Source organism: Primulina eburnea, unplaced genomic scaffold, assembly GCF_022965805.1.
Source record: "Primulina eburnea isolate SZY01 unplaced genomic scaffold, ASM2296580v1 ctg739_ERROPOS11973397, whole genome shotgun sequence".
NCBI lineage: Eukaryota > Viridiplantae > Streptophyta > Magnoliopsida > Lamiales > Gesneriaceae > Primulina > Primulina eburnea.
The window spans coordinates 3,554,655-3,565,812 of NW_027331510.1; the positions used below are offsets into that span (position 1 = coordinate 3,554,655).

Sequence of the window (11,158 nt, forward strand, 5' to 3'; positions counted from 1 at the left end):
ATTTTTTTTCAAAATAAGGCTTTTCTTATTTTTGAGATATTATATAAGTGTTTTAAAAAAAATAATAAAATAAAGTACTTTTATATTACAAAAACAAATATTGTAGTTGAATTCTTTTTTTAAAAAAAATAATAAATTTAGTACCAAAATATTAATTTTGAATTCCTGTAATTACAATAAAAAGTTTTAAAAATGTATTAAAAAAATTAACAATCTTTAAAAGCATTACTCCAAATCCATTTTTTTCCCTTGCTCCTAACTGCAAGAAACATTTTTGGGTATTGAATTGTATTGTACTATTGTAGTAAAAAGGTGTGTGTTTATTCACAAAAAAAGAGGTTTATGTTTAAATTAAAAGGAATTTATTGATTCATCATATTGTTTCCAAAATTATTTCAAAAGAGAAAAAAATTCGCAGTATAAACTTATAGAAGGAAGGATTAATAAAAGCCAAGGATGTATAAATGCACGAAACATACAAGTCTATAACAATTATTCAAGCTTCCAAGACCTTGCTAAGAAAGTTCAGTGCATTTTTCACGCATCAAGCATGGAGACTGACGATTTCATTCTGGCAAACCAAAATATACAACATAACGAAATTCTGGTCCTTGAATAATTAATCTCATCACTCGGTTTTGGCTGCTGCTGACTCGGGCTTTTCCTCTGCTTTCATTTCTGCAGAACAACAACCCCCACCATGATGGTGGTGGTGGTGGTGATGATGATGGGGCTGCTGCTTCTTACCCTTCAATTGCTTCCTCATATCATAGGCATCCTCTCCATCGGCATAATATTTAGCCTCTACATCATGAATCTTGTATTCCAAAGTCTCGGTGTACAAATTGAATGCAGCCCTATTGCTTTTCCTAACATGCAGAGATACATATTCCGCCCCATAAACCTGTTTAAGAAACAAAACCCAGGGTTTAGTTATCTGTCAAAGTGGACGCTTTGGTTCAACTCCTATCTGCCAATGGCACCCATGTGAACTAATACACAGAATAAAGAGAGTAAAATAACGAGTGATAAGCAAAATGATCAACCTCAGCTTTTACCCAATTTACATATCATAACACAATCACCAGCCTTAATGAATAAAGGTCCAATACCAGTAACTTATTTGTTCAGCCATATTACATTCGAAATTCAAAATTGATGCACAAAGGATGCCAAAAAATGACAGTAAAACTTCAAGACCTATTTCAATCTCTGTTGTGTGTTGTACTAAGAAAAATAATGCTTATTCGACACAATATGGTGCATTTGCAAAAAAATAATTTAAACAAGAAAACAGTGCATAAATTTCTCTTTAACCACATATTTCCTCACACTAAATCCTAGATTCAGATGTCGTGGGGGCAAAATAAACTTGGCATGAGAATATGATTTTGCTTTCCATTGGCTTAAACAAACCAATAGCCATGGAAAAGTTAAGAACAAATTGGTATCCAAAAAAGTCAGGGTGCTAGGACTGGAAAAAAAGAGAAAAATACAATCATAGCTTGTCCCTATTCACCCATTCACAGGCACGTGTAGTGTTCATTTGGGTATGCAAAGTTACAAAGTCAATTTATCTCAAAAGCATAATAATTTTAAGAACAATTACTTAGAGAACAAATTCAGAGAAATAAGAAATCAATATTCATGCATTTGAATTGGTTGTTGGGGAAGGCCAGGGGATAAGAGTGCAAACATTTCGCCCCTCCCCTGCTAAATCCATCCCTGAACATAACATCAGCAAACCATAGTATGCACAGAGAAGAGAAATTGGTACAAGATTTGGAAACTGGGAGCCGTAGCATCCAAATTAGAAATAATTTCATTAAAGCTTCATATTTTTCATCAACTTCAAATCGACATCCTTAATCCAAACACACTAAAACAAAATGTAATCCGCCAAATCACACAAAACAGCTAAAGAAATAGAAAGCCATCAAAAACCTGTTCCATGGCGTTTTGAGCAGCAGTCATGAGCTTGGTGGCGAGCCCTAGTTTGCGGTGAGTCCTCAGCACCGCAAGCGAGGTTATGTGGCCGTGGCATTCGGAGGATTCCTCCTCCATCTTCGCCAAAACGTATCCCACAATCTTCCCGTTGTAATCCTCCGCCACGTAAAGTAGCTGCGGCCATGATAGGATGTGGTAGAAGTAATACTTCATCTGGTAGTTCTCCGGCAGGCAGAACAAATTGCAGGCCTGCATAGCCAGTAGATCATCCACTGTCGCCTTCCTGATGCACACCATGGTTATATTCACCGGTTGGGATAAGCAGTGGGGATTTACGTGGGGCTGATTGGTGGCGAAGACGAAGAATTTCGTGTGGCTAATTTATTTATTTAAATTTTAATGGAGTAATGGTTTACTTTTTATTAATTTTTTCACTTAAACATATTAGATAAGTAATGTTTTATAAACTCGATCGGAACAAGTTATTTGTGACATACTCGACCAAAAAAATGTTGATCTAAAAAATGATAACTTATATGTTATTTATAGTCTTTATCACACGGATCAAATGGCAAAATGATTGATTGAAATAATTTATCACATTTATCAATTGAAAATTTTAGGCAAAGAAAGATACATAGGTCGTGGAGTTGGAGAATTCGGGAGTGCAACAAAACTGTAATAAAAGGACATAACTATGAATGAGTGTTAAATTTGCTAAAACAGATTATTATGATGATTTTCATTCAATAAAGGTCCATTCATTTAAAATGTTCAAAAATAGTTTCGTTCATACAACCGGTGTCTGCAATACAGTACACTAGCCGGAAAACTTTCAGCAATAACGAATAACCATTAAAACAAAGAAAAATTAATTTCATAAAACCTCTGAAAAATAATTTTGATTGAAAGAAACCTGTCATCTACCAGGGAACTTCCACACTCTGAGGAATCTATCACTGTGTGTGGTTACAACCTTCTGCATTCCAACTGCTAAGCATGTGATGGGCGGCCGATTAGGCATTAGATCAATACGGGAGTCTTCAGAAAGTTTTATCCCCTTCTTTCTCTCTAGGAATCTGTTTTTCCCCATTGAGTGATTTGCTATTATGGCATTTTCCTCCACGATCCATCTTGACAGTACAGTCCCAGTGTCCTGGTCAACGATTCTTAGAACCCCGTCTATTCCACCAACAACTAATGTCAATTTGTCATTTCGCAAGTGATGCATGGAATAAAGCACGTTGGGACTAACTCGTGTCTCCCATAGTCTCTTCGACATCCTGCATGGAACCAACATATAATAACTCACTCGATTTGGTCATGACAGCGATATATAATTTAATATACTGTCAATCCACAAGCCAATCTAGTCTATGCCAAAACTATACTGCATCTATTAATCTTTTATTTGCTCCAAATGTGTGTGTGTAGGATCATGGATAAATCCAGTTTTTCATGCATCACATCTTCCAAAGAACTAGAAGCAGGGTCAGGTCCAACATATATATCAGCTCAGTCATCAGACAGCAACCAAATTTGGAGATTTAAAACAGGTGGACAGGTACTCATTCATAGGGAAGGCGGTCTGGATGATGAAGTGACACGCGAAGCTGAAAATATCAAACAAAATTTTCCAATTTCCACCTCAAGGACAAGGCTGCAATTCAAGGAAATAAATTGGGCACAATACCAGAAGAGAATGATTGTAAAAAGAAAGAGCATACAGGAGCAGAATTTGCTAGTGGAAGGCGTTCAGCATATTTCTGTTATCGCTAGCTTGCCTTGAGACAAGAGAATCAATTTCCTTATCTAAAAAGGGTATTTCACAGATTGAGTTTACTACATAGAAAATTTCCAACAAGCAATTGCCATTCTTCAATATACAATTTTCTTATATCAATTCTTCAGTTTGATTGCATTTAATTCCTGATAGTATTTCTCTGTTCTTAAGTTGCAGGAAATTAGTTACAAATAACATACACCACATTTTGAAAATGAAAACATAACCTGCCCACACAACCTTCCTAAAACTAAAATAAAAACACCTCAAAGTGAATTTAAGGTAAACATATCGTAGATACACATACCTTATGTCCCAACAAGATGCATAGCCCGCACTTGATCCGGCAAAGAGTTGATAGGAGCTTGGGTTTAAAACACAATGTTCTGATTCCTGTGGCCAAATGTCCATGAAAGGTGGGGTCGCGGATCAGTTCTGATTCTCTGACATTTTATGAAGTATATGCATGGGCCCTTTCAAAAGGAGCCTCGATAAATCACAAGGTCCTATTTCTAAAATTTTTATTGAAAAGATTTTTGCCAAAAATAGTAGTTTGCCAAAATGATGATTAAATACAGAACCTTCAAAAGTTGCATTGCATCATCTTATAAACACCATATGAATTTATAAATATATGTCCTTAGCAGATTTCTGCAAAAAATAATAATTTTCCGTCAAAATGTCATATATATATATATACTGCAATAAATGATCACTTCAATTATTGTTTGCATTGATTATATCAATTCATTTAATTCAAATTGAATTTAATTCATTTTTATATTAATTCAAATATAATTTATGTATTATATGTTTTTTATTCAAATTGAAACTAAACTCTATTGAAAACATAAAATACATTAAATTTTTGCATTGATTATATCAATCAATTTAATTAAAAAATATATAAATAAATTTAAAATACAAATGATTGCAATGTTCAGTATCACTCATTATGTAAATCATTCAAAAATACATTTTGCTATTTAAGTAATTTTCTGTCCAAATTACTTACTAAAAAGAAATATAATATTAAATTTTTTCTAAAAATAAAATTGGTCGATTGTTAAAAGTTATCACTACAACAAGGTTTTTCAATGGACATTAAATTATCATTTAATAATCATAATTTTTGATCTCAAATGCATATTATTTCGAAATTACCTTAATTTGAAAGAATTAATGCATTGTAATTGTCTTCCAAAACCATATGTATATTGTATATTTTGAATTGTCTTTTTACCATAAGTATATTATATATTTTGAATTGTCTTTTTAAAAATTCAAATAAAATAGCACAAGAGAATTAAAATAGATAGATTCAAAAGAGTTTCAAATGGACATTAAATTACTCTCAATAAACATGTATATCACCCTCAATAATCATAAATGTTTGACACCCAGTGCATGCAATTTGAGATTTTCATAATTTGATAGAGTTAATGTATGGTATAATTCTGTCAAAAGCATCCAATGTATAATTTTTGTCCCTTGGGATATCTTATTTGAATTTTAAACTATAAGTAATATAATATTGCATATTATATTAAAAACCAATTTTGTTCTATTTATCTTACTAAATTTATCTACTCCAAAATTGAATTCTGAAATGACTCCTCTTTTCAACACCATATATGAGTTGAAACCTTCCAAGATGTAATGTTCGTTTAAATTTAGATTTGTTCGTTGTTATGAACTACTTACATATGAAAACAGCGAGAACAACGAGACACTAAATTTGAAATATGTTTTTCATGATCGAGGAGTAAAAAATATTATTTTTCTATTTGTACAAAATTTTAATTATTACGTATTACTAATGTGATAATTTTCTTCTATGCTACAAAGTCACGGATACATGATAGTATAAAATGCTCCGTAATTGAAATGATTAAACGAATTCCAAAGAAAGTACGCATCTTATTAGAAGACATCTTATAAAATTTATCGACATTGTTTTGGAAAACACATAGTAAATGTTAATAAAATAACTTTTCTGATTTATACATAATTTACTTATGATCACATGTTTCATTTTTCTTTCAAAATAATAGGCTGTTGTGTATATTATGAAGATATTTTGTAGATAAAATCACAACCCATTTGGATAAAGATATTGATGAAACAATTATTGTTATCATTCAAATGTGTCAAACACGTGTCTCACAAAATTGTTTGTGAATGTGGATTTAGACGAAATTATTGAATTTTTAAAAAAGTTCTCATTAATTTTATTGGATGTGATTTAAAAATATTTATTTTATCACATATTAAAAAAAATCATATAGCTTCTCGAAAATTAAAGAATTAAATATGTATTAAAGTTGATGTTCGACATCAATACACTAAACACTATAAGAATCGTGTCATTGCCTTAGACTAACATAATCTAAAATTTTGATATATGATAGTGATCATTAGTCAAAAAAATTAATCGACATGCGTTATATTTAAGAAAGTTTTTTTAAATTAGCGAAAAATAGTTTTTATTTTTAATTTTTTAAATTATATTATTTTTTCAATTTAAATATTTATTCATTTTTCACTAATTTTTAATAATAGCATGCCGTGCATCGCACGGGTTAAATACTAGTTTGGGAAAGAGAAGACAACTGGTCCTGGATATAGCCTAAAATAATGTGTCCTATAATACTCAAGATGAGGTGATTATTATTCATGCATTAACATCAGTGCAGAGAAATGTGCAGAACTGTAACATCTCATGCAAAATCTAAATCCCCGATCAATTACTCTTTAGAATTAGATATCAGACAGAGATGTGTTACAGCAATCAATTGCTCTTTAAACGGTGAAAATCGTTTGATATTGTTATAACAAGCATAATAGAAGAAGGTAATTAGAAGATCCATCGCCTGCCAGAGAGATGATCACTCACCCACCAGTGTGTTTGTTATGTTACAGACACCGTGAGTTCAACGAGGGATAAACCATGAAATATAGATCTTTTTACTAAGTGATAAATAATGAAGTCGGTGTACTTTGAAAGGTACAAAAGTATGGTGAGGGAGAGTTGGGGTAAGATGCCCCCTGTTCTAGATTCAAATTCAGAAAAGTCTTCAGATGAGCGAACAAGTGAGATCCCATTGGTGGTCGTATAGATTTATACTAACATACCCAAATAAACCCCCAAAAAAAGTCATCACCCAATGAATGAATATGTCACATAACCTGCAGAACCGGTTGTTCCCAATGTAGCCACCTGTTGATCTGATGAAAGATCTGATATTGCAATACTTCCAAGAGATGAACCACTGATAATCATTTGTTCGTCAGTGAAACATAAGGACGACACTGACCCAGGATGCATCCTAGAACAATAATATGAGAGCAACAGTCATGAAATGTTTTCACGGGAAAATAAACAGGGTAATAATAATAATAATCCCTGTCAATAACTGATTAGAAATTGAAGTAATGTAGGTATATATATACTTGATTATTTGCGAAATCTTTCTACTATACATATCAAAAACACGAACTTTTCCATCTTCACACCCAATCACGGCCTGTGGGTCTACATAGCTGCAAAGGGAGATTCGATTGGAATTTCAGTAATTTATACAGCAGTTGTTAAAATAATTACAAAGAACAGGAGTAAACTAAAACGAAAGAATATAAAATAAACAAGCTGTAAAACGCGTCATGTAGCGGTATATGGGCAACATAAGGGAAACTGTCACACTCAGCAAATTCGACAGTGATTATACTACAATGTGTTATGATAACGACGTTTGGAAGATGCTAGCGTTCATTCATTAAGTTCTGACTTACTTTTTGACAAAATTAAATTTCTTGAAGCTTAAATGCTAAGAAATTGAGGAAAAAACTCAAACATAGTAAGATGAAACACACCACATACACAATCCCCTAGCAAACAAGCCTTCACGGGAGGAAAATATTTCTCTTGAACCAACACGCCTCCATATGCATATACGAGTCCCCACAAGACCTACAACCTATAAGACAATGATAAAAAAACACAAATGTTATATTTAATAAGTCTTCAGACTGGACTCAGAACAAACCTTGCTTCTTGAACCGTATAAACCTAAGGAAACAACTCTTTCCTAGTCTGTCAAGGAGTTTCAAATGGGCGAAAGAACGGAGAACCCATGTCAAACTTCTCATGCCAGTCTTTGCATAATGAAGCATATTAACTGACTGGCTACGCAAGCCAGACAATATGGAGTTACTTAACCTTTTAAAACAATTATCACATCAAGAGAACTGCAGAGATATAAGCATGCACTTCAAACATAAAGATTAGAAAAGTAAATTGTTCACATTAAATTTACCTTCCCCTCATCAAAATCAAAATCAAACAATGGCGCCTTATCAGGTAGAATATATTCATCCAACCCTTTGCCACTCTCTGCGGACCAGAGACGCATCACCTATGATTATTAGCAGCAACAGTATCAGTTAACAACTTAACATATAAATACACAACTCGAACCCAATAAAAGATCAAAAAATAAATAACGCATATAAACAAGTTATTCAAGACATTCCTGACTTAACCAAATGATATACTGATGGCGATAAATTCAACACCAAATCTACGCAATGCAACATATCAAATCCAACTGACCTCAAAAAAATGCATGACCGAAAAAAAAACTTGATATATGCTGAAAAAACAGAACAAACATTTCTATTTATAATCAAACCCAAGTTTTGACATATCAGCATCCAGTCAGGAATTGCCCAAATAGAGAACATAGAACACAAGATAAATTGAAACATTTTGTGCAACTCTGTCTGTCAGATGTGGTAACTCAAAAGAATCAGGGCTCCAGAACAAGTCAACTAGGCATTTACTCCCTAACCAAGATGAGAATCAAATGTTTGGTGTTACTTTAGCCATAGCAATATGACAAAAATGCTAGATCAAACAGTTTCATTTGCAATATACCCACATCCATGAATGATTCCATTACACAAAGCACTCTAGGTGCGGTCGGTAAATGAGAAACTAACAGTCAAGTTTTTAGTTTCCTAAATCATGACAATGCATACCAAAGTCGGTTGAATGTATGTCTGGGATCCCACTTCAGTCAACCTCAGTTTTCACATTATTTATTAGAAATCACACAAGAAAATTAGCGCTATAAAAAATGAGGGATGACTCAATATGCAAAGACATTTTAAGATCTAAACTTTAACCAAGTGCAAATTCTCCAAATAACACAACAAAATAATTCATGTGATCCTAAACTCATTTTTTGTTAACACAACCGTGCAAGACGTGCTTTATTAGGAATTAATAAAATATACAAGAGAGGGCGACAGAAACAACACCTCCCCGGTAAGAAACTAATTTGATGGTCCAAGTTTCTCAAACAAATTAACTATACCTCACAAATCTTTAATAACTAACATAGCAAGCAAGTTTTGAAATATAAATATAGTTACTACCATGTTGGGGGAAGTTTTTCAATAAGAGATCTAAAATGATTGTATTACAATAAATTTTTATATTTGGCCCAAATTCACACAAATTTATGACTACATATAGAGATTTATCTTTTGCACATTATAACTACAAAGCGGTTCAACGTGATATAAGGAGAAAGAAAACTCAATGTAAGACTTGTTTAAAACATTAAACCAAGTGTATTCTAAAATTTCATGGACCTACCTTATCCCCAACTCCAGTAAGAATCAATCCCATCTTCATTCTGCACTTCTTAAATCTATAAGGGAACCAAGTCAGAGAAAGTCAAACAGAAAGTTGGACACTCAACCAAAACTTGAGCCCAAAAAAGATAAAAGTTTCAAACAATTTAAAAGGTGATACAAAGAGCTTGACGTTGTATAATGAATACTGAGTAATCTTTAATGTCATAGCCAATCTTAATGTGGTGTCAAAAGTTATTGCTATTAGAAGTGGGAGATGAAAAGTACAAACTAAATTGTTGGGAAGGGAAAAATGTTTACATTTACTGAAGTATCAAATGCACAGGATCTAAATCCAAGTAAGAAAATGTACAGAAACTATTCAGAAGGAAAAAAATGCTAACAAACATATTTTAAAACTCTTTATCCTTTACATTCTAATCATAACATCCAGATATTCGCAATCATTAAATGGCTGGTATCAAATATTTACCCTTGTAAGTGACCTTTCCAACAGAAAACATCACAAGGACCATCTTTTAAAGACCAACTTTGCATATCCATGGCGAGCTGCCCCAATTGTTGGTTTAATAATCTTTCTGAATAAGTGGATGCATCAGAGAGGCCAAAAGAATCCACATGCTGCTGCTTGTAATACTGCAATTGCAGTAACTTCAGTTTACTAATCACCATGCTCCTTCGTAGATTATACAGAAGAACAATAAAGAATATCTTTATTAATTACTATTAACATAATAAAAATATGATGCATAAAGATAAAACATCTGAAGAATTCAGAAGAAGCTACCCTTTCTGCTCTTTTACATATTTTTCCTTGGACAGATAAAAAAAATCAAGTTTTAGGGACATTACTTCTACGCTAAATACGACGTAAAGTTTACTTTATCCGGCCCATTCTAAGTCAGTAACTCGTAGGCAATATACTCTGTACTTTTATATGTATGATATGCAAGGTCTTTCAATCCTATATTCTCATAAACCAGCAGTAAAAGAAGGTTGAAAAACACATTTTTTATGCCCTCCTCGAGGCAATGCAGAAATCCAAAGTTCCATATGACTCGTGATGCATAAACATGGACAATAGCACGGTGTTACTAGTGCAGGAACATCAAGAGGATCATTCATGTGCAAATGATTGTATCTTTGGAAGTGATGCCAACTTGGTGATCATGCTTTGACATGGTCCCATAAGGCCTACACCAAAACTAACTAACTAGAAACATCCAGCCCCAAAGTTCTTTCCCACTCGTCCTTAAAAGATGCCACATATTTTGGGAATTAAGTAACTAGAAACATCCACGCATACGGTAACCAAATAACCAAAAGCAATTCAGTAGTCTTTTAATTGTGCCTCAGTTAATTCAATAAAATCGTCCAAACCGAAACATTAGCTTAGCATAATTACCATGCTCTGTTACTGCAAATCATTTCTCTACTCCATTACATTGGACGATTTTACATCAATAGAAGTAGAAGAGAGCAGTACCATGATTTACAAACGGCAGAGCATCGAATTAGGTGGACGAGGTCGAGCAAAACGAATATCATGCACAACACGTCGTCACCCAGAGTTTCCACAGATGTCCTGACCGTGTGCCGCCGCTTATTCACTGACTGCGGCTGGTTGGCCGTGGAGGTCGTGGCTTCCATGAAGTTTTTGCACGCGAAGAAGCTCGTGGGAAGTGCTCAGATTTTTTTTCTTTTTTGGGAGCCGGAAGAGTTCATAGTTGCGTCGAAGTAGTTTGGGCCCGATTGCTGTCCGTACAT

At 33.4% G+C, this 11,158-nt stretch overlaps 2 protein-coding genes across 2 annotated transcripts; both read right to left on the bottom strand.

Moving 5' to 3' along the window:
• Positions 1–440: 440 nt before the first annotated feature.
• On the bottom strand, positions 441–2,338 carry LOC140821675 (N-terminal acetyltransferase A complex catalytic subunit NAA10-like). Its single transcript, XM_073182214.1, has 2 exons — positions 1,945–2,338; positions 441–904 (listed from the first exon to the last, which is right to left on the bottom strand). The coding sequence occupies exons 1-2, from the start codon at positions 2,242–2,244 to the stop codon at positions 629–631; spliced, it is 576 nt and encodes a 191-aa protein (XP_073038315.1). The 5' UTR covers positions 2,245–2,338; the 3' UTR covers positions 441–628.
• Positions 2,339–2,686: 348 nt separating this feature from the next.
• On the bottom strand, positions 2,687–11,158 carry LOC140821674 (F-box/WD-40 repeat-containing protein At3g52030). The gene is given in 10 exon segments (XM_073182213.1): positions 2,687–3,230; positions 4,038–4,102; positions 4,104–4,123; positions 6,920–7,059; positions 7,184–7,273; positions 7,604–7,707; positions 8,047–8,145; positions 9,393–9,447; positions 9,864–10,067; positions 10,878–11,158. Coding segments are annotated over 10 exon segments (1,305 nt in total). The 5' UTR covers positions 11,042–11,158; the 3' UTR covers positions 2,687–2,866.

What these genes read in the sequence shown, in the direction of transcription:
- LOC140821675 (XM_073182214.1), bottom strand. Translation starts at nt 2,244, where the DNA reads ATGGTGTGCATCAGGAAGGCGACAGTGGATGATCTACTGGCTATGCAG. An exon ending in CTCAAAACGCCATGGAACAG is followed by an intron (nt 905 to 1,944) that starts GTTTTTGATGGC and finishes TTTCTTAAACAG; the next exon opens with GTTTATGGGGCGGAATATGT.